The sequence below is a fragment of the Bos indicus genome, chromosome 9 (assembly GCF_029378745.1).
Source record: "Bos indicus isolate NIAB-ARS_2022 breed Sahiwal x Tharparkar chromosome 9, NIAB-ARS_B.indTharparkar_mat_pri_1.0, whole genome shotgun sequence".
Classification (NCBI taxonomy): Eukaryota; Metazoa; Chordata; class Mammalia; order Artiodactyla; family Bovidae; genus Bos; species Bos indicus.
In genome coordinates this window covers 24,093,939-24,116,883 of record NC_091768.1, presented here as the reverse complement: position 1 = coordinate 24,116,883, position 22,945 = coordinate 24,093,939, and the positions used below count along the sequence as shown (strand labels likewise).

General features: G+C 42.3%; 2 protein-coding genes across 3 annotated transcripts in view; both read right to left on the bottom strand.

Annotated features, from left to right (window-relative positions):
- The window catches only part of KIAA0408 (KIAA0408 ortholog), a 31,736-nt gene extending 30,303 nt beyond the window's left edge, over positions 1–1,433 (bottom strand). The window contains exon 1 of the mRNA XM_070795817.1: positions 1,304–1,433. The gene's annotated coding sequence lies outside the window, so the exon portion shown is untranslated. The remainder of the gene's footprint in view (positions 1–1,303) is intronic.
- A 61-nt stretch (positions 1,434–1,494) lies between these two features.
- MTCL3 (MTCL family member 3) overlaps positions 1,495–22,945 on the bottom strand; it is a 48,853-nt gene continuing 27,402 nt past the window's right edge. Inside the window, exons 5-7 of one of the 2 annotated variants that reach the window (XM_070795815.1) lie at positions 11,625–11,696; positions 3,229–4,410; positions 1,495–1,608 (exon numbers count right to left, since the gene is read on the bottom strand). In XM_070795815.1, coding sequence (XP_070651916.1) covers positions 1,498–1,608; positions 3,229–4,410; positions 11,625–11,696 — 1,365 coding nt within the window. In that variant the 3' untranslated portion in view covers positions 1,495–1,497. The remainder of the gene's footprint in view (positions 1,609–3,228; positions 4,411–11,624; positions 11,697–22,945) is intronic. The other variant, XM_070795816.1, reaches the window with a different exon arrangement.

The following is a 22,945-nucleotide window of genomic DNA, read 5'->3' as shown; positions in this document are numbered from 1 at the left end:
TAGTTTTTACTAAATTAACACTAAAAGGGAAATTTACATGCCGAGGGATGAGGACTCAAAAGACTGTGGCCTGCACCAACTTCTGTACTGGAGCAAAGATTTTCCATATATCATTCTTTATGCCTGGGGCAAGATACTTCATTTTGTTACAGATTTTCATATCTATCCACCAACTCAGCAGTATTTCTAAGTAGGTAACGTCAGTTAGTGTTCTCAATCACTCAATCAGCATGACTCAACATGACTGAGTCCAGTTTTATACTCTGTAAATTGCCAGTGAGATGGACAGCATAAGACCTTTTGGCTACAGGAAACCTATCCAAACCACTTTAGGTAGGAGGAGAAAGGGCAGTGCTGAGATTCACCAAAGTAAAATTGTCTACAGAGCAACTCCCACTGGAACTATGCTACTGGCTTTGGACTGTGATTTCATGAAATTCTACTGATTTACTATTTTTTCCCTACTCAAAATACTTCATATACTGAATTTCTAGCATATTTCCTGCTCCAGAAGCAGTCCTACATGGTAACCTATTACAGAGGACAGGATGCCAGGCAACAAACCTGATTAGCAACATACAGCTCCAAGTATAACAGGTAAAAAGGTTTCCCTGGGGGCTCAGCAATAATGAATCCACCTTCGACGCAGAAGATGCAGGACATGTGGGTTCGATCCCTAGGTTGGGAATATCCCCTGGAGGACAGCATGGCAACCCACTCCAGTGTGCTTGCTTGGAGAATCCCATGGACAGAGGAGCCTGGTGAGCTACAGTCCCAGGAGTCGCAAAGAGTTGGAGACGACTGAAGTGACTGAGCACACACGCACATAATAAGTAAACACAGATATGGTTGGTTTGGTCCGAATGGTTGAAACTGGTCAAATGCAGAGGACAAAGATAATTTCCTTCTCAATGAACTAACTAATCCAGTCTCATGCTTCCAAACACGTAGACAAAACACCATCAGCATCACAATGACTTGTTTAGTTTCCATGATGGTCACATTTTATTTCTTCACCATAATTTTTGCTGATACTTATTGGTTATCAAAGTTATTTTGTTAATCTGATGCAATTTAGCAAAAGCACTTTATAAATCTATACATTTTCTAAGATGTGACCAACTTGTGAATGTCCAGATTTTGAATTATCATAATAGTCAAATACTGAGAAATAATTGAGAGACTTGGGAAATGTTCACAGTCATTCTTACAGTGATTTAAGAAGAGTACAAATCAAAATGTAAAAGAAAGTAGTAAAAATGAAAATGATTTATAAAAAGAGAAGTTGTACTTCCACCCTTACCTGAAATATTTAATGCTCAGGCTTCTTACTGAATTTGGTAGTGGGAAGATGCGTCTTTTTAAAGAAATAAGCAGTCTTCAGTGTTTTTATAGCATTGGTTACTACAGAAATTATACTTCTTTTACTTCTTGTCTTGAAGGGTGAACAAAACAAACAAACTGAAATACTACAATGAATGGTAAACGATGAAAGGTTTACAGTACAAAAAACAGTGTAAAAAGGAAGACAAGTTTAAATATTGTTGTGTAAGAAAGTGATGAAAATAATACAAGAATGAGAATAAGTAAAATGATAGGCTGGAACATCTGGGAAGGTAAATGCAAAGACAAAAAGAAGAATTAATTAATAATAATTTTTAAAACTTAAGTTTATATCAACTAATCTACATATCCATTCAACTTAAAATAAAGACCCCTCCCTCATATATACTTACAAAGTCTGAAAGCCTACTGTTATATACATACTTTCTCTTACTCTGATTGCTATTTCTTTCTGAGAGTATCATTGAAAAAACACATGCGCAAAGTATTCAAAATCTGCAACAAGGAAATTAAAAACCAACTATTTGACATAATACATAGAGAAAAAAATCATTAACATTTCAAAATTCAACAAGTTTTATCATAAAACTTTTTATTTTTTTTAATAGCAAAGCAAAGCAGCATGCAAGATAAATAAGCAATAGGGTTGGGATTTTTCTAGTTGTGACTAACAGGCAGTTAATCTAATATCATGCTTCTGTGTATAAACTGATTTTTAGATGTAAACCTCTTGCGTGCCTTAAAAGCCATGCATGCTGTTGCTCTTCTGTGGGTTCTCCAATGGATACAAGATACCAGGCTTGCCAGAAGGGTAGTACTGCCTGTTTGTTTTGTAAACTCTCTTTTATGTGGTTAACTCTGACAAAATGCATTGGTTTTTGGCCACCATACCTGGCTAGAGGAGATCAGTCCAATTCATCAGATGTGCCTCTACAATTAGGATGAAGGAAAAATGCTGGTTTTCCCTGTTCGGGAATAGTTATTACTATTTCTCTGAGTTAGTGTTGCCTTGAGGCTAAAGTGTAACACTCCTTCCCCAGCCTGAGGGTCTTCTATAGAACGGACAGTGATTTTCTCTAGAAATAAATATCATGTTACTTTGACTGGTGGTAGGTACAACAGCGGCTTCTATCTGCTCCTCTTGTAGGGAGGGCTCCAGACACAAAAGCATCTCTCTTTAGCTGGTTCCCTGGTGGCTCAGCGGTAAAGAATCCGCCTGCCAATGCAAGAGATACCGGTTCGATCCCTGGATTGGGAAGATCCCCTGGAGAAGGAAATGGCACCCCACTCCAGTATTCTTGCCTGGGAAATCCCATGGACAGAGGAGCCAGGTGGGCTACAGTCCACGGGATCACATAGAGTCGGACACGACTGAGCGACTCAACAACCGCCACCACCACCAGCAGTGATGCATCAATACTGATCATTTAGTGATTTAAAAGTATGTTAGGCTTAATTTGAATCTCGGCTAGAAAACCACAAGCCGGCAATTGAAGATTTCTATTCGGGATCTTCCTGCGGCAAAATCTATTAGAATCAGTAGAGTTAATACTGAAAATGTCGACCTTCAATAATAATGTATCTTAGAAATCCTTTCATCTTTACACAAAAACTGGGGGAAGGGAGAGGTGGGTATATCTCTCTCTGAAACAGATCAGAGAGGGAACAATTAACTTAGCGATTGGATGACGAAAACCTCAGGCCTGAAGAAGGACAGGGTGAAAGAACAAGTGCGCCGTGGAGCTTCCAAGCCCAGAGAGGCTCTGAGCTGGGGTTTCCCTAAAGCGGGGCATGGAGGTGGGTGCGCGGAGTCGCCCCTCCGGGGACCGCGGCTCCGCGGACCAGCCTCGCCAGCGCCGTGGCTCGCAATAGGCAGAACTGTACCTGACTCACGGATATGGGCTCCTCGGCGCCGGGGTCGTCGGCGGACTTGGGCACCTCGAGGCGGTCGATGAAGGTCTGCAGCTCCTTGCGGAAGGCCTTCATCTGCGCGTTGATGCGGTAGAGCAGCTCGTGCTCGCGGATGCGGCTGCCGTCGTCCTCCTCGTCCATGAGTCCGAACAGGTCCCCGTTGGCCACATAGATGCGCGCCTCGGTGATGATGGTGCTGGTGTCGGCGATGAGGCGGTCGATGGTCTTGCCCAGGCGCTCGGCCTCCGAGCGGATGTCCTTCATCTGCTGCCGGTCAGAGAAGCTCTTGGGCCAGGGCCCCGGCGGCGGCGCGGGGTAGAAGGAGCGGGTGGGCGTGAGGCAGCGGATGTTGCGCACCTCCTCCGAGTCGCTCTCGCCGCCGATAGGCCCTTCTCGCTTGCGATGCGGCGGCCGTGAGTCGTCATCACTCTCCTTTTTGCCCGCGTCGCTCTCGGCGTCGCTGTCACGCGGGCTGCCGCGGATGCCCAGGTGCGAGGCCAGGTCGTAGCGCTGCATGTTGGACATGAGCACGCGGTTCTCGTACTGCAGCTGCATGACCTTGCCGCTGAGCTCGTTGATTTGCAGGCGCGCCGCCTTCAGCTCCTCCTGCAGGGCCTCGGTCTTGGCGCTGTCGTGGTGCCGCGCGCTCTCGTGGCCCCCCGACTTGTATTTGTACTTGTTGAGCTCCGCCGTGATGCGCTTGTTTTGCTCTTCGAGGTCAGCCACGTTCCTACGCAGCAGCTCCGTCTCATCCTCCACCAGCTGCAGGTGCTGCCGCAGCTCCGACAGGGATTCGCTCTGCTCCCTCATCAGGGGGTTGGCCGAGCCGTTGAAGTCGTCGCCCCGCAGGTCGTCCAGTTCCGCCTTCAGGCCTCGGTTCTCCACTTCCAGTTCGACGATCTTTCTGCCCAGGATGTTGGCTTCTTCCTCCACCAGCCTCAGCCGCAGCTTGAGCTCGGCTTCTCTGGTGCTGGGCGGGCCCCCGGCTTCTCCTTTGGGCAAAGGACTGTCCAGATCCCCGTAAAAGGATCGGTACTTCTGGAGCTCGTGTTCGAATCTGTCCTTTTCTTTGTCAATCTTGGCCATTTTCTTTCTCATCAGAGCGGCTTCTTCCTTCACGAACTGCAGCTGGCATTTCAGATCTTCATTGTCCTCCTCAATTGGGAAAAAGAAAAGGAAGGGGATAGGAGCTCATTTTTCATGTAAAGAAAGAAAACAACCAAAAAGGGACACCTGCGGAAATCATTCCCTTGTAATTTAAGATTTAATGAGACAGAGGGAGAGACAGAGACATAGATGCTGTATGTTTTCTCCAAATCATTTAAATTCTTTGGCAAATAAAAGATCAGGACAACATTATATCCTGAAAACAAAAAGAGAAGGGAATATAAGAAGAGAAAAACTGTGGTCATCACTATTCACAAAATTATATGTTCCCAGTGCATATCACTGGTTTTGACTGTCATTTTCAACAGTGTTCACTTTGTTTTGTTTTTCTTGCAGTTTGAATTCCCCGGAATGTAGTAAATAGGAAAAACATTCCCTGGAAGGAAGATGTGGTTGGTATGCACTCCCTGCCATTTATTGAGCTCTGACTCTTAGCCAGAGTCTATAAAGTTCTCAATATATATGACCTAATTTAATGTGTAGAGTAAATTTAGTAGTAGGTATTACAAGAACTGGTTTAAAGATGTTCAACAAATTGTTCAAGGTTACACAGCTATTAAGTAGCAGAGGACCAAGGTGAAATTTGAATTCAGTTCTGACATTAAGGCTCAGTTAGGCACATGATCACAGAGCCATACAGAAAATAATCTATCCTCCATCTTTATTCAAGGGAGAATTGTTTTTACAGCCTTTAAAATAGGTAAAGTTTAACACAGGAATGGTCCATCCAAGAAGAAACTGGTTCCACCTAGATCACTTTTATTTATTTATTTTTTGCTTTAATTTTATTTTATTTTTAAACTTTACATAATTGTATTAGTTTTGCCAAATATCAAAATGAATCCGCCACAGGTATACATGTGTTCCCCATCCTGAACCCTCCTCCCTCCTCCCTCCCCACACCATCCCTCTGGGTCGTCCCAGTGCACCAGCCCCAAGCATCCAGTATTGTGCATTGAACCTGGACTGGCGACTCGTTTCTTACATGATATTTTACATGTTTCAATGCCATTCTCCCAAATCTTCCCACCCTCTCCCTCTCCCACAGAGTCCATAAGACTGTTCTATACATCAGTGTCTCTTTTGCTGTCTCGTACACAGGGTTATTGTTACATCTTTCTAAATTCCATATATATGCGTTAGTATACTGTATTGGTGTTTTTCCTTCTGGCTTACTTCACTCTGTATAATAGGCTCCAGTTTCATCCACCTTATTAGAACTGATTCAAATGTATTCTTTTTAATGGCTGAGTAATACTCCATTGTGTATATGTACCATAGCTTTCTTATCCATTCATCTGCTGATGGACATCTAGGTTGCTTCCATGTCCTGGCTATTATAAACAGTGCTGCGATGAACATTGGGGTACACGTGTCTCTTTTAAAATGGGATGTATTCCCATAAGTCTGAAATGGCTAGAACTGGTTCTGCCTGATGAAAGAATGGTGGAGTAGATCCTACAGAACAGGGGTCCCCAACCTCTGGGATCTAATGCTTGATTATCTGAGGTGGAGCTGATGTAATAATAATAGAAATAAAGTCCAATAAATGTTATGCACTTGAATCATCCTGAAATCATCCTCGCCCACTATGCCCTTGTCTGTGGAAAAAACTGTCTTCCATGAAAACTGGTTTCCCTGATAGCTCAGTTGGTAAAGAATCTGCCTGCAATGCAGGACACCTGGTTCGATTCCTGGGTCAGGAAGATCTGCTGGAGAAGGGATATGCTACCCACTCCAGTATTCTTGGGCTTCCCTTGTGGCTCAGATGGTAAAGAATCCACCTGCAATGTGGGAGACCTGGGTTCTACCCCTGGGTTGGGAAGATCCCCTGGAGAAGGGAAAGGCTACCCACTGCAGTATTCTGGCCTGGAGAATTCCATGGGGTCTCAAAGAGTCAGACACGATCGAGTGACTTTCACTTTCACTTTTCATGAAAACTGGTCCCTGGTGCCAAGAAGGTTGGGGACTGCTGCTATAGAAGTTCTTCTCACACATTTGTAGGCACCCTTCAAACCCTAATCATTAACTAAATGGAAAATTACAAACAGAAAAATGGAAATCAACTCTTTCTCTGAGAGCCAATATAAAAGCACATTATAATGTTCAAGGACATATTTCCCAAGGACGATTTCCCCAAATTCTCTTTTAAGCAGGAACTTTGGGCATATCATGTGACTTTGGTTTCTTTATTTCAAAAAATGGGAATAAAAATGCCTTTCTTTTCCAGCACTGAGTCAGCTGTGTTTGAGGTGAATTCTGGTAAAAATGTAGCAACCACGGAAGGTGAAGGTGAGGAGAATAACGAGCTTCTGCCAGGGATGCTCAGTAAATACAGCCCAGAGCTTTCCAGATGGAAGAGAGGGAGAGTGGGGCACGGGGCTCTTATGCTCCCATCCACTAATGAGAATTAGTATGAAGGTCTGAGAGCTGCTGAATGTGCAGAGCCTTAATGTTACATTCTTTATATCATTACATCTTCATACTAGCCCCACGAGGAAGCTGATATACAAAATCTACTTTATAGATAGGGCAGCTTCACAGAAGAGCCCAAGTTAATGTGACAGAGCACATCTGTATTCAGACTGATTCTCAAAATCATGTTTTTCCACTGCACATGATGCCTCTAGAAACGATGTGCAAGAGGAAAAAAGTAGGACAATGAGTTAAAATAACAAAATCAGATGTGTTGGCTTGTATGCTTTCCTCTAGAAGGGGTTCACAAGAAAGGAGAGAAGCCCAGAGAGATGAGAGAACCCCAGGAGCACAGTGAGAGAAAGGGGTTAAGAATATATGTCACAGGAAGATTAGATATGAAAATCCATTTCACCAGGAAAGAAAGAAGCTGCCTTGTAAGAGACTATGTGTGGGGGTCCCCTGGACTAATTCAGTGAGAATGAAACCAAGGACATATTGTGTGTGTTAGTTACTCAGTCATGTCCGACTCTATGCAATCCCATGGACTGTAGCCCCCTAGGCTCCTCTGTCCATGAGAGTCTCCAGGCAAGAATATTGAAGTCGATTGCCAAGCCCTCCTCCAGGGGATCTTCCCAACCCAGGTGTTGAACCCGGGTCTTCTGCATTGCAGGTGGACTCTTTACCATCTGAGGCACAAGCCTAAGGACATATCACAGTGTCTAATATCACATCAGCAGAAGAGTCAAAGATAACCCTGATGTTTTTGAGCTTAGGTGTCTTGATGAATTGTGTTGCCAATAACAGGAACAGAGACTGAACAAAGAGGATCAGCTTTTAGGGGAAGAATATAGGTTTAAGTATATTAAAATGTTGCCTTTGAGGTGTGTCCACAGAGGGATACCCAGTAGAAACATCTATCAGTGGGAATCTCTGGCCCATGATTAGCAAGATTACAGCCCTGGACCCAGAGACAGCTTGGGCCCAGAGAGGAGGACATGAGGATGAGATGCACAGAGGTGATGGCTGAGGCTATTGCAATGGCTTCAGAGGCAATCAAAGGGGAGAAGAAAAGAAAGGGAGACTGAAAAGAAATGATCAAAAGTTGGAGCCCGGAGCAGGACAAAGTCATTAAAGCCAAGAATTGGAAATAATGCTTGAAGAGAAAGGTGACCAACAATATGCATGCCGAATATGCTTTTATCTAGACTAGATTCTGTCAGGAAGTAAGAGTAGGTGAGATGGGGAAACCAGCTAGGCTCCATGTTCTGTCAAAGTCCTTGACTGCAAGGAAGGCCTTTAGCTGCTAGTAAAAAAAAATGTTCACATAACACTGCAGTTTGAATCTAACTAAAACAGCAACACAGTTTAATATATAAGTCATAGATTAGAATAGAATGACAAGCAAATATAAAAGAGGAGGATATCTCATTTGTGTATATGTAAGCTCTCCTGTCCATTCTTTCATTCCATTTCATGCAATGAAAACATTAGAAGTATGTTATGAGCTGGACATGTATTCCATGTAGCAAAGTCATGAATCCTGTATGTCAATGTGCCTTGCATTCTGTATGTCAGAATCCTGTATGTCAAGGTACCTTGTATCCTCATCCTGTAACCCAAGTATTGTAGGCACCATTTGGAACTGGGCAGGGAAATCCCATACGTAAATGTGAATCAGTAAATCAGAGATTGTATGGAAAGTGCCTGGTTGAAATGTAACTGATCAGAAATGTTTGCTCCTATTTTCCACAACTAATGGCAGTCAAGAAACATTACAATGCTTTGAGATGCAAAGCAAGTTATCTTTTTTGTGTGTGTATGGTAAAGACTCACTCTTAAGAAGATATAACCATAAGAGGAAGGGGAACATTAAGATGATGAGGGCCCAAAGAAGAGAGCTGAACTTAACTTTAACTTAGCCATTTCTAGAGCTAAACTGCACTCTAATAAATTAACTAATTGGAAAAGACCTTGATGCTGGGAAAGGCTGAGGGCATGAGGAGAAGGGGACGACAGAGGATGAGATGGTTGGATGGCATCACTAACTCAATGGACATGAGTTTGAGCAAACTCTGAGAGATAACGAAGGACAGGGAAGCCTGGTGTGCTGCATAATCCATGGGGTCGCAAAGAGTCAGACACAACTGAGTGACTGAACAACAACAACAACAACTCATTTAATCTGTGCAACAACTCTCTATTATGACCCCATTTTAAGGATGAGGAAACACAGGCATAGAAAGAATAAGTAACTTGTCTAAGGTCATGTAGCTGGTATATGGCAGAGATTTCCATGTAGGCAACCCAGTCCTAAAGTTACTGTTTTTAACTGTTCTGCAAGACCATTTCTCAGTATATAAAGTCACTGTGCCACTGGAGGAATATGTGGGGAATACGTAAAAGAAAGTGAACAAAATGAAATACAAAGCTATACAATAGTAGCAGGTTGAACCATATGAAATAGCCATTTGTGTAGGTCAGAATCAACAGTATATTGGCAATTTCATATGGCTCATCTAGAAAAGGGGTACATGGAAGATTCAAAAGTGTGTATTGATCCTACTCCAGAGTGCCAGACTTTAGACACTGATGAGCACAAGCTGAATAAGATGGTCCCTGGCTACAGTATGGGGGCTTCCCTGGTGGCTCAGAGGGTAAAGAACCTGCCTGCAATGCAGGCCCCAGGTCCCACTGAAAAGCTAATGAAAGCTGCATGTGTCTTTTGGAGAAAAGTGCCTACATGCACATGGAGTGGGGGTCCACAGAGCCAGGAACAAGCACTTAAGGATTCCTGGATTAGAGAATATGGGTGAAAAGAATAAATAAACTTTAACACGGGAAGTATAAGAATAGGACAAACATAAGTTAAAACTGAACTGAACCGAACTGAACTGAAGTTAAAAAAAATAAACTGTTGGTTAAGCTGACTTAAGACTTTAAAGCAAGGAGTATAAAGCACCTTCTCCCTAAATGAGGTTGGGGAAGAAAATTGATGGATAAAATTATGGCAAGACAGAGTTAGAGAGTTGTGGTGACAGAGCATATATGAACTTATTAAGGGAGGATGAGACAGGTACAGATTGTAAAGAATCCACCTGCAATGCAGGAGACCTGGGTTTGATCCCTGGGTGGGAAAGATCCCCTGGAGAAGGGAATGGCTACCTACTCAAGTATTCCTGCCAGGGAAACCCCATAGACAGAGCAGCTTATTGGCTATAGTCCATGGGTTTGCAAAGAGCTGGACACAACTTAAGCAACTTAGCATGCATGCACAAGACAGTTACAAAAGGGAGACGACTTTGGTAGAAGACTTGGGATTCTAGAACTGCTGAGGCCTATAAATGTTCATGTCAGTACCAAGGGGAAAATGAACAGAGAGGGCAGAGAGAGAACAGGAAACTTAACAATTACTATGTTATGCTTTTAAAAAAGAATGAGATCAACTTTTTCAAATTTGAATATTTAAACATTGCTTTAGTTAAAATTATTACCAAATGAGAAAATACCTTGTAAGAATGAAAAAAAAAAAAAAACATATGCTATAGTATTATAGATCCCAATTTACATCTTTAAGAATAAATATTTAACCAAGTAATTTTAGCGAGCCATAATGTCATAGCTCGGAGAAGGCAATGGCACCCCACTCCAGTACTCTTGCTTGGAAAATCCCAGGGACGGAGGAGCCTGGTGGGCTGCAGTCCATGGGGTCGCTAAGAGTCAGACACGACTGAGTGCCTTCACTTTCACTTTTCACTTTCATGCATTGGAGAAGGAAATGGCAACCCACTCCAGTGTTCTTGCCTGGAGAATCCCAGGGACGGGGGAGCCTGGCGGGCTGCCGTCTATGGGGTCACACAGAGTCAGACACGACTGAAGTGACTTAGCATAGCATAGCAATGTCATAGCTGACCCTAAATATCTCGTCTTCTGTTTTAAAATCTCCTTTATTACATCCACCAGCACCTCTGCTCACCATAAAGCTAGTCTTTACTGTAGCTGTTCTAGGTTCTTAACATGCCCATGTTGAGGACATGTTTTAAGTTTTATTTTTATTCTTTCATTTCTTTTCTTGGCTCCCCCAATCATGGTAGAGAGAATTACTTCATTCTGGGACTCTCCAAAACCATCATGAGTCTCTCTTTTCCCTCTGCCATCTTTCCTACAGCATTCCTTTCTTTCTCCTCTCCTGATACTATAGGAACAGCTATTCTAATGTCCTTATTAATTATGGGTGAACAAGATTAGCACCATGGGTACAGTTCTTAAATGCAGCAACGCATAAAGGACTAAAGACATTTTGCTATGTGATTACAATACAGAAGCAATAGTAACAGGAATGTTAGTGGTAGTTTTTTAAGCAAAGATACTGAATGTTTTATATTGCCTCCTGCATTTATAGCTACATAATGGATACACATAATGTAATTCTGTTTTACACAAGTATGTCTCGTTAATATGTCTATATATGAAGTGAAGTCGCTCAGTCGTGTCCGACTTGTCATGACCCCATGTACTGTAGCCTACCAGGCTCTTCCGTCCATGGAATTTTCCAGGCAAGAGTACTGGAGTGGGTTGCCATTTCCTTCTCCAGAAGATCTTCCCAACCCAGGGTTCGAACCCAGGTCTTCTGCATTGCAGGCAGAAGCTTTACCATCTGAGCTACCAGGGAAGCCCTGGTACAGGGAAGCCCAGAGAAGCCCTATATGTCTACATATAGATGTAGCTTATCATTATGTACATTTAGAGGTGTTTGATGTACTAGTTGAAATTTTATTTCCACATACCTCTGTGGGAGTCTGCTGAGCCTTTTTTTCAGATTTTGGCAAATCTTTGCTTCCTCTTCTCTTTAAAGATAGCTGAAACAAAGCATGAATAGGTTTAGTTTGATAAACTACAATTTAAATTCAATTTTAGTTTTAAGAGTTCTAATCTCCTATGATTAAAAAAAAAAAAAAGCCAAATAAAAAGTTCAATAATCGTAAGAGAGGGAAAAAATCCAAACCATATATATCTTACTTTGGATGGGAATATATATCACAATAGAAGGATAGCTGGCAATTATCATGTTGAACTGAGAAATAGAGGAAAACTACTGTAACGATGCAGAAAAGCAACTTGGAGGAAATTTAGATCAATAACTTAATATACTTATATTGCAAATGAAAGCAAATCCTTGTTATCATTCTACATCATGGAAGAAAAAAAAAAGAAGAAAGTATTATTTCTGGTTGGACTTAAGGTTGTTATAAGATTATCAAGACCAACTCTCAGTAGATTTATATAGAATTTGAAGAATCTTGCTCTTTCCTAATCACTCACTCATGTAAACAAATATGATACACATGTCCGTGTACACACTTACACACGTGTAATACAGTTGGGAGTGGTAGGGGTTACAGTGAAATGGAGGCATCATGCTTTTTCTAAAGGAGCAGGATGATGAGAAGGAATTAGAAATGTAGGCTTTTTCAAAAGAAGCTGGAGATTTGGATAGTTATGTAAAATCTTCCACGTTTTACTTAACTGAAATTCAAACAAACAACACTTCGCAGGTCAAAAAAAATACACATTGAGTGCCAAATCCTCTGAGACCAGCAGTGTTTGATCTCTGGTGCTCGGTTCTATTTCTCACCACCAGTAAAGTAAAGTCATTCTGTATGAGTAAGAATCCATATGTATGAAAATCTATCATGTACCAAATATTGAGCTGGACACACAAGGATCAAACATATAATGTACCGACCATCAGTAAGTTCACAACCTGGCGAGGAAGACAGAGATACAAATGCAAACAATTTAGTGCAAGTTGGCAAATGCCATGATTTAGGTTCTGTAAAGAAAGGACTTTGTCTCAGTGTGGCATCTCCACCATGAGAATAATGGTTGCCACAGAGCAGATGTTGAAACGAAATATTTGCTGAACTAATGAGTGAATGTGAAATATGAGATTCTGAGGTCAAAGAGGAGGATGGCGGTACAGGCTGACAGTAAAGGCAGGCTCGGTTTTTCAAAAGAACAGGCTTCATGAATTTGCCAAGAACTGCAAATTAAATTCCTCACATGCTAATTTCTAACCCATTTCCAGTGTTAAACACAGGCATATGTTCAGGTTGCAACTGCTTTCATTCAGTATAAAATGGTAACTACAGAGCCAAATGAATAGTCTACGTGGTTACTTATTTCTCTTTTACAGAAATTCTCCATGTTGCTTGTATAATTTTCTTAGAAGCTGTGGGGACTGATTCACCATAACCAAAAGTGATTTAGGAATGAAGCAGCAAAAACTGTCTCAAGAAAACCAGGAATACAGTAAGCCATCACTAGGGACTCGTGGAACCATCTGTACAGGGGCTATCTATGAAGACATGCCTAAGTTCATTTTATTAAATATTTATGGAATGCTCTTACTTTGAATTTATTCCATTATATGTTTATCTAGTGCTTGCTAATGTACTTCATGAAAGTGAAAGTGAAGTCGCTCAGTCATGTCCGACTCTTTGCGACTACCAGGCTTCTCTGTCCATGGGATTCTCCAGGCAAGAATAGTGGAGTGGGTTACCATTTCCTTCTCCAGGGGATCTTCCCGACCCAGGGATCGAAACCAGGTCTCCCACACTGGAGGCAGACGCTTAACCTCTGAGCCACCAGGGAAGCAGTACGATAGTAACACTAACACAGTTTCTGCTCATTATGATTTTCCTGATTTACTTAACAAATGGTCTGTTCAGTCTGCAATTTAATAGTGTGGTGAAAGCAATGATAATGCAGAAGCAATATTAACTGGCATTGAGTACTATTCATATCAAACACAATTTTTTTTAAGTTCACTTTGTAAATGATAAGGGGCTTCCCAGGTGGCACTAGTGGTAAAGAACTTGCCTGCCAATGCAGGAGACTATGAGATATGGGTTCAGTCCCTGGGTTGAGAAGATCCCCTGGAGAGCAACCCACTCCAGTATTCTTGCTTGGAGAATCCCTGGACAGAGGAGCCTGGCAGGCTACGGTTCATAGGGTTGCAGAGTCGTGCAACCCAGAATCGTTGTATGACTGAAGCATCTTAGCACAAACATAGATGGTAAAAATAAAGCTGAGAGAGGTTAATTAGATTATTTAAAGCAGTGGTTCTCCAAGTATGGTCCCCACAGTAACATCATCAGTGTCACTTGGAAACTTGTTATTTGTGTAAATTCTCAGGACCCATCCCAGAGCTACTGAATCAGAAAGTCAAGAGATGGGGACCAGTGAGTCATGGTTTAGCCAGCTCTCCAGGTGATTCTGATGCATGATAAAGTTTGAGAAACACTAGTCTAAAGTCACTGCTTGGTAAGTAGCAAAATCAGGCCTTGACCCAAGTCTTTCTGATCTTTTGTTGCTGTTGTTGTTCAGTCACCAGGTCGTGTCCAACTCTTTGTGACTCCATGAACTGCAGCACCCCCGGCTTCCCTGTCCTTCACTAACTCCTGGAGTTTGCTCAAACTCATGTCCAATGAGTTGGTGATGCTATCTAACCATCTCATCATCTGTTGCCCCCTTCTCCTTTTGCTTCAGTCTTTCCTAGCATCAGGGCCTTTTCCAATGAATCAGCTCTTCGCATCAGGTAGCCAAGGTATTGGAGCTTCAGCTTCAGGATCAGTCCTTCCAGTGAATATTCAGGGATGATTTCCTTTGGAATTGACTGGTTTGACCTCCTTGCAACCCAGGGGATTCTGAAGAGTCTTCTCCAGTACTATAATTCAAAAGCATCAATTCTTTGGTGCTCAGCCTTTTTTATGGTCTAACTCTCACCTCCATACATGACTACTAGAAAAACCATAGGTTTGACTATATGGACCTTTGTTGGCAAAGTGATGTCTTTGCTTTTTTAATATGCTGTCTGGTTTTATCACAGCTTTCCTTCCAAGGAGCAAGCATCTTTTAATCTCATGGCTATGATCACCATCCATGGTGATTTTGGAGCCCAAGAAAATAAAATCTGTCACTGCTTCCACTTTTTCCCCTTCTATTCATCATGAAGTGATGGGACCAGATGCCATGATCTTAGTTTTCTGAATGTTGAGTTTTAAGACAGCTTTTTCACTCTCCTCTTTCACTCTCCTCAAGAGGCTCTTTAGTTCCTTTTCACTTTCTGCCATAAGAGTGGTATCCTCTGCATTATCCAAGGTTGTTGATGTTTCTCCCAGAAATCTTGATTCCAGCAAGCTTGATTCTGATCTTTATTATTTACTAGACCACAAAGAAGAAAGGCTTAATCCAGCCTAGGGCTGGAGATGGAATGGGGAGCTAGAGATGATTTCCAGAAAGAAGTAGAATCTTATCTTGACTCTGGTAGATGAGGAGTAATACAGCATGGCACCCCACTCCAGTACTCTTGCCTGGAAAATCCCATGGACGGAGGAGCCTGGTAGGCTGCAGTCCATGGGGTCGCTAGGAGTCAGACACGACTGAGCGACTTCACTTTCACTTTTCATTTTCATGCATTGGAGAAGGAAATGGCAACCCACTCCAGCGTTCTTGCCTGGAGAATGGGCTCGCACAGAGTCGGACACGACTGAATTGACTTAGCAGCAGCAGCAACACAGCTGAAGATGGAGAGGAGAGGAAAGAACAAAGCATTCCATGTAGAAAGACCATTGCTGGGACAAAGATATTTGGGATTCTGTAACAAAGTGTGAGGAGAGGGTGACATGGGATTTACTATCAGATCTTGAAGGACATTGAATAAAGCCTCGATTTTATTTCAGGAAGGTCAAACTATTGTCCTGATGTCAATTAGGACAATTAAGAAGTATAATTATTAATTTATTACATTTCATTAGTAAATTAGAATAATTAATGATTAGATTACATTATTAGGTTAATTGAATTTAATTGTTAAATCAAGTTATTAATGTTTTAAAGGAGTGTCCATAATCAGACTGTCATAGAAGAAATACAAAAACACAAAGGAAGCAGTCCAAATGACCATGAAGTAAAGGGATGACATTAAAGGGAAATGAGGGAAAGCATGCTCTAGTTCTGAGAACTTTTGGTGGGGGGAGGGGGGGGCTTTGTTTTTTATTCACTACATAGATATAATATTTGTTGACTTCTAACCTAATATACTGGAGAAGGAAATGGCAACCCACTCCAGTATTCTTGCCTGGAATATTCCATGGATAGAAGAGCCTGGCAGGCTATAGTCCATGGGGTCGCAAAGAGCTGGACACAACTAAGCGAATGTGCATGCCGGCACAGCATGTATATGGTACTATCAGATCAGATCAGTCGCTCAGTCGTGTCCGACTCTCTGCGACCCCATGAATCGCAGCACGCCAGGCCTCCCTGTCCATCACCAACTCCCGGAGTTCACCCAGACTCACATCCATCGAGTCAGTGATGCCATCCAGCCACCTCATCCTCTGTCGTCCCCTTCTCCTCCTGCCCGCAATCCCTCCCAGCATCAGAGTCTTTTCCAATGAGTCAACTCTTTGCATGAGGTGGCCAAAGTACTGGAGTTTCAGCTTTAGCATCATTCCTTCCAAAGAAATCCCGGGGCTGATCTCCTTCAGAATGGACTGGTTGCATCTCCTTGCGGTCCAAGGGACTCTCAAGAGTCTTCTCCAACACCACAGTTCAAAAGCATCAATTCTTCAGTGCTCAGCCTTCTTCACAGTCCAACTCTCACATCCATACATGACCACAGGAAAAACCACAGCCTTGACTAGATGAACCTTTGTTGGCAAAGTAATGTCTCTGCTTTTGAATATGCTATCTAGGTTGGTCATAACTTTCCTTCCAAGGAGTAAGCGTCTTTTAATTTCATGGCTGCAGTCACCATCTGCAGTGATTTTGGAGCCCAGAAAAATAAAGTCTGACACTGTTTCCACTGTTTCCCCATCTATTTCCCATGAAGTGCTGGGACCGGATGCCATGATCTTCATTTTCTGAATGTTGAGCTTTAAGCCAACTTTTTCACTCTCCTCTTTCACTTTCATCAAGAGGCTTTTGAGTTCCTCTTCACTTTCTATGGTACTATATGGTTATACAAATAGGATTGGGAAATATTTCACTCTCCCACCAAAGGGCTAACTATTTATGATGGTAAAAAGAATGCAGATGATTAACTAAATCAGTAGACAGAATTAACTCTATTTATTAATGAAGAACAAATAAAAGATGGAGAGAGGAAAAAAACAGCTATGATTCTCTTTTTTTTTTCCTGTTTTTGGCTGTGTCCCTCAGCTTGTACAGCTTCCCTGGTGGCTCAGATGGTAAAGAATCCACCTGCAATGTGGGAGACCTGGGTTCAATCCCTGGGTTGGGAAGATCCCCTGGAGGAAGGCATGGCAACCCACTCTAGTATTCTTGCCTGGAGAATCCAATGGACAGAGGAGCCTGGCAGGCTACAGTCCATGGGGTCGCAAAACGTCAGACACAACTGAGCAGCTAAGCATAGTTCAGCTTTAGGATCTTAGTTCCCAGCCAGGGATTGAACCTAGGCCGCCGGGGGTAAAAGCACAAAGCCTTGGCCACTGGACTGCCAGGGAATTCCCTATGACTCCGGATCTGGGGAAATCAGAGAAAATCACCCAAGAGGGCTGATATTTGAAGGATACATGACATTTCAACAGAAATAAAACCAAGTAAGCAACAAGGGCAAAGACGTGGAGAAATAAATGTGCTTTATAGATTTGCTGACTTATGAAAAGAAGTGATGGAGGTAGAGACACTGTAGAGTTGAGGTATAATGCTTCAGGGCTGGAGGTCAGCATGTGGAGGTAAGAAATTTACACTTTATCCTGTGGGCAATGCTAAAATGAGCCCTCTGAATTAATATAGGAGAAATGCTGAAACTAGGCCATCTTTTCCTAAGAGACATTTTCTATTTTACTTTTATTTAAATATCACTCAAGTGGGATGTCAAACTCAAATAGAATTCTGAGTAAAGGTTTCCCCCTGAATAAAAATAAATTGCCTTTAAGGCACATCTAGGGCCACACATACCTTTAAGTAACACATTTAAATTTTCAATAAATATTTGACCATCTTTTCATATTCCAGTAAGTTTTTATTAACTTTCTGACTCCAGTGAAACAAAGACAAGAGACTCACTTGGGTAGAGAAAGCTGGAGAAGTAAGTGAAGTCTAAACAGCCTCTTTCCTATGAGGATAACATTTGTCACCTCCCTCCGCTCCCCATCATCCTGTCCCATCTTCATGTACTAAATCTAGGAACCTCTATAAGGGGACCAGTTTCGGAAGCTAGAGCTAAATCTCATATTGGTTCTCATAGAAGGCACTTCAGGTGACTCTCTAGAGAAATATACTGAGATCATGTCTTCTCCACATCGTAATTCTTTGCATTCCCATCCTCAGCTATCCAAAAGACTGAAATTCTTTTTATCCATGTCAAGGCCAAGAATTAGAGAGTTTTACCCCAAATTGTTTGCATAGCAATTATATAATTTGGACTTGTGTTCTAAAATGTTTCGAGACTGACTTCCTTCAGCGATTAAAATTTGGGTCATTTCTTAATATGTGGTATCTTTGTGCTTTTAGGATATTAAACAACAGAGAAGAACCTGCCTAAAATTATATCTTTATACATGTTATATGTATAAAAATCTCCTGTGTTTTTTAATAAAATTAAAGAGAGGCCTATTTGCATAGCAATTAAATTAAGAAGGAAACCATAAGTGTATTAATATAGGATTTGTTTGTGTGTTAGTTACTCAGTGGTGTCCTACTCTTTGTGACCCCATGGACTGCCGCCCACCTCTGGGACGGCTGCCCAGGCTCCTTTGTCCATGGAATTTTCCTGGCAGGAATACCAGAGTGGGTTGTCATTCCGTTCTCTAGGGGATCTTCCTGTCCCAGGGATTAAACCCAGGTCTTTTGCATTACAGGCAGATTCTTTACCATCTGAGCTACAAGGGAAACCCAATATTGGATTTATGGAGCACTAAATGTATGCCACATACTTCTCCAAATACTTGATATGTTCCCACTCACTTAATCTTACCAGTCTTAGGAATTTGCCACCATCATCTGAAGCAAACAAGAGATAAACCTCTCAGCTTGTGTTAGAGCCAGGATGTACATTATCCAGCTCACAACTCTTGCTCTGAACAAATACATTACATCCCACTGCTACTCCAAAAGAATTAAAGTACAGAGTTATATTATTTCTGGCCATATCCTTCTGCATGCTATTACACCATGGCTGCATGGTGTACAGAGGGCACTGGTCTACAGAGATTACACAGGAGCAATGTATTTTCCTATTTTCAACATAGGAGTCGGCAGAAGTGACATATACACCCATTGGTTCTCACAGTCATCCTGTAAATGCTTGTGACTTCAGGGCAACATTGGAAGTGAGGCACGAGGATTTCTGACTAAAATCTAAGGAAAACTGAAAGTGGCAGGAAGTCTGGCTCTGCTACAGTCTGAATGTCTGTGTCTCCTCAAAATTCCTATCTTGAAATCCTAAAGCCTAAGATGGTGGTGACAGGAGATGGGGCCTTTGGGAGGTGCCCAGATCACGAAGGTGGAGCCTTCAAGAGTGCCCTTATCAAAAAGACTTCGGGCTTCCCAGGTAGTTTAGTGGTAAAGAATCCGCCTGCCAATGCAGGAGATGCAAGAGACCTGGGTTCGATCCCTGGGTTGGAAAGATCCCCTGGAGAAGGAAAGGGCAACCAACTCCAGTGTTCTTGCCTGGAGAATTCCATAGACAGAGGAGCCTGGTGGGCTGCAGTCCATGGGGTCGCAAAAGGGCTGGATGTGACTGAGCATGCACAAAGACAAATGCAGACAGAAAAGAGACCCCACAGAGCTCTCGAGCCTCTTCAGTCATGTGAGTATACTGGTTTGTGTCCTGGAAGAGGGTTCTCACTCGGCCATGCTGCCACCCTGATCTTGGACTTCCAGCACCCCAGACTGTGAGAAATAAATTTCTGCTTTTTATAAGCTAACCAAGCTAACCAGCCTGTGGTATTTTGTCACAGCAACACAGTTTGGAGGGAAGCAGGTGTGGCTCGGGTCACGAGAAGTCCTCCTCCCTCCCTTGGATTGCATCCTTGACACCTGGCAGAGGAGAGGCAGGTGAGAGTACCCAGAGATCTTGCCCAAGACCACATCCTCCGCTCTCTCCCCTAAACAAATGAGGCAGGGTCCTAAGCTTTCTGGGGCTTCCCTGGTGGCTCAGCGGTAAAGAAGCCACCTGTAACGGAGGAGACTTGGGTTCAGTCCCTGGGTCAGGAAGATCCCCTGGAGAAGGGAATGGCTACCCACTCCAGTATTCTTACTTGGGAGATCCCATGGACAGAGGAGCCTGGAGGGCTACAGACCATGGGGTCACAAAGAGTCAGACACAACTTAGATGCTGAGCATGCACGCACACTACCAAGAAGTTGGTAGGTTAAAACAAAATAATAAATAAAAGTCCACTTAAAAAATTCCATTTAAAGCTTAGTAGGGCTTCCCTGCTCACTCAGTGATAAAGAAGCTATCAATCTAGGAGACATGGGTTTGATTCCTGGTCCAGGAAGATCCTATATGTTCGGAGCAACTAAGCCCACATGCCACAACTATTGAGCCTGTGCACTAGAGCCCAGGAATCTCAACTATTCAGCCCACATGCCCCAAATATTGAAGCCCTAGAGCCCATGCTCCACAACAGGAGAAGCCGCCACAGTGAGAAGCCCACACGCTGCAGCTAGAGAAAAGCCCAAGCAGCACCGAAGACGCAGCACAGCCAAAAAGTAAATAATAAAAAAAGAAAAACAACAAAGCTTAGAAAAACAAAATGTCTCTACTTTTTCAACAAAAGACTGAAGAGCAAAAATATGTATGAGCTGAAAAGTATTTAAAATGGGACATATGAAACACCTTTGTTCTGTTCTATTACTTCTAAAAAATTTTTCTTTTTTATCAATTCATTTTTCCAGAGTGATAAATTAAGATTCTAGGTCTCGAAATCATTCTGTAAAGATTATTTGGTCCCAACACTCTTTAATGGCCTATCTGCCTTTATGGCTTCTACTTATCAGCACCTTTTCAACAATTTCTCTTCTATCCCTGGCCCTGGAAGTCCCCAGAGTCTTGACACTCTTCCCCAAAGTCAATTCTTTTTTTTTTTTTTTCGGCCATGTGGCATGCCCTGCAAGATCTTTGTTCCAGACCAGGGATCCAATCTGCATGCCCCTGAAGTGGAAGGATGGAGTCTTAACCCCTGGACAACCAGGGAAGTCCCCAAATTGCTTTCTTAAATGACCTTTGCCCTCAGTCATGCAAGGAACCAAGTTAATGACTCTCCTGACTCTTTCACTTGCCCTAGCCTTGGGGAAACAGCAATGTGGTAATTCTGATGTGAACTAAGTTGGTTTCCATGTAATATAATTCACCAGGGTTTTACAAAACAACCTGGAAATGATGTTCATAAAGGAACCTAACTTTGGGCTCCAACCAGTGTCTCTTATACATCAGATCTAAGACTTCATTAGTGATGAAGGCTTTCCACAGTAAAAACGTTTACAAAGCTGACTGTATTTCTCCCCTCCCAGTAGACAGCCCATTTGCAATGCGCCCCCATTAAGAGGCAGAGTCTTTTCCTGTACCTGTTCAAACCAGGTTGGCCTTGTGACCTGCTTTGACCAATAAAATATGGTAGGAGTAAAATGTGGTAGAAAAGATGACAAGCTAATTCTGACTACCCTCAAGAGATCTTGCTCATTTCTGCTCATTTTCTGTTGGTCTCATGCTGTCCCATATGACAGTCTGGGATAATGTGCTAGATGGAAAGAGTCACGTGGCCCAGTTATTTTCCATGGTCCTAGTCAATATCCAGCCAACTCCCAGAAGCAGAACCTCCCAACTAACTGGCTGCTGCTGCTGCTGCTAAGTCGCTTCAGTCGTGCCCGACTCTGTGCGACCCCATAGACGGCAGCCCATCAGACTCCCCTGTCCCTGGGATTCTCCAGGCAAGAACACTGGAGTGGGTTGCCATTTCCTTCTCCAATGCATGAAAGTGAAAAGTGAAGTCACTCAGTCATATCCGACTCCTAGCGACCCCATGGACTGCAGCCTACCAGGCCCCTCTGTCCGTGGGATTTTCCAGGCAAGAGTACTGGAGTGGGTTGCCATTGCCTTCTCCAACTAACTGGCAGATGACCACAAATATGTTTGGAGACCCAACAGAGACCAGAATAATCTATATAGAGAGCAAAATAATTGGGCAAATAAATGATGGTTGTTTAATGCCGCTAAGTTTTGTGATAGTTTGTTGCATATAAAAAGCTATTTCATTTACCAAACGTTTTTCACCATTGAAATTGAAAAATGATTCAGTTAAGTTTAAAAAAACAAATCCTTTATTCAAACCCCAGAAAAGCAAAAGACATATGTAAGAAGCCAGGAAAAAAAAGTTGAAGGGAGGGTCAAAAAACATAGGAAAAAATAAAACTCAATATACTTTCTTTGTTCTTACCTTGCCCCTACTTGTGTCAGTATTTTGATTCCATAAAATATTTTTTAAATAAAACTGAGCTTTAGATAAGTTATCATAAAAGCTCACCTTCCAGTTTTAAAATGCAGATACTTAAGATGGTTCTTTTCATAAAAGAAGGTGTTTAATTAGCACCAAAGGTGTGATACAAGTTAAATGCTAATAAAGTTCATCCTAACAGTCAAGCTTAATGCAGGGTCTGGCTCAGCATATTTTTGAAATACTTCTATTTGAACTTAGTTTTTATTCTTCTTTTTTTTTTTTTAATTTTATTTTATTTTTAAACTTTACATAATTGTATTAGTTTTGCCAAATATCAAAATGAATCCGCCACAGGTATACATGTGTTCCTCATCCTGAACCCTCCTCCCTCCTCCCTCCCCATACCATCCCTCTGGGTCGTCCCAGTGCACTAGCCCCAAGCATCCAGTATCGTGTATCGAACCTGGACTGGCAACTCGTTTCTTACAAAGAAATGATGTATATATCTTTACAGTGCTTCCCTGGATCCAGGTTTTTGTCCTTTTGTTTCTATAGTCTTCTCAGGCAAGGCAAGAAAAGAAATCTTGCAAGATGCCCTAATTAAGTCAATATGCAGAGTTGAAACATAAAAATTCAAGG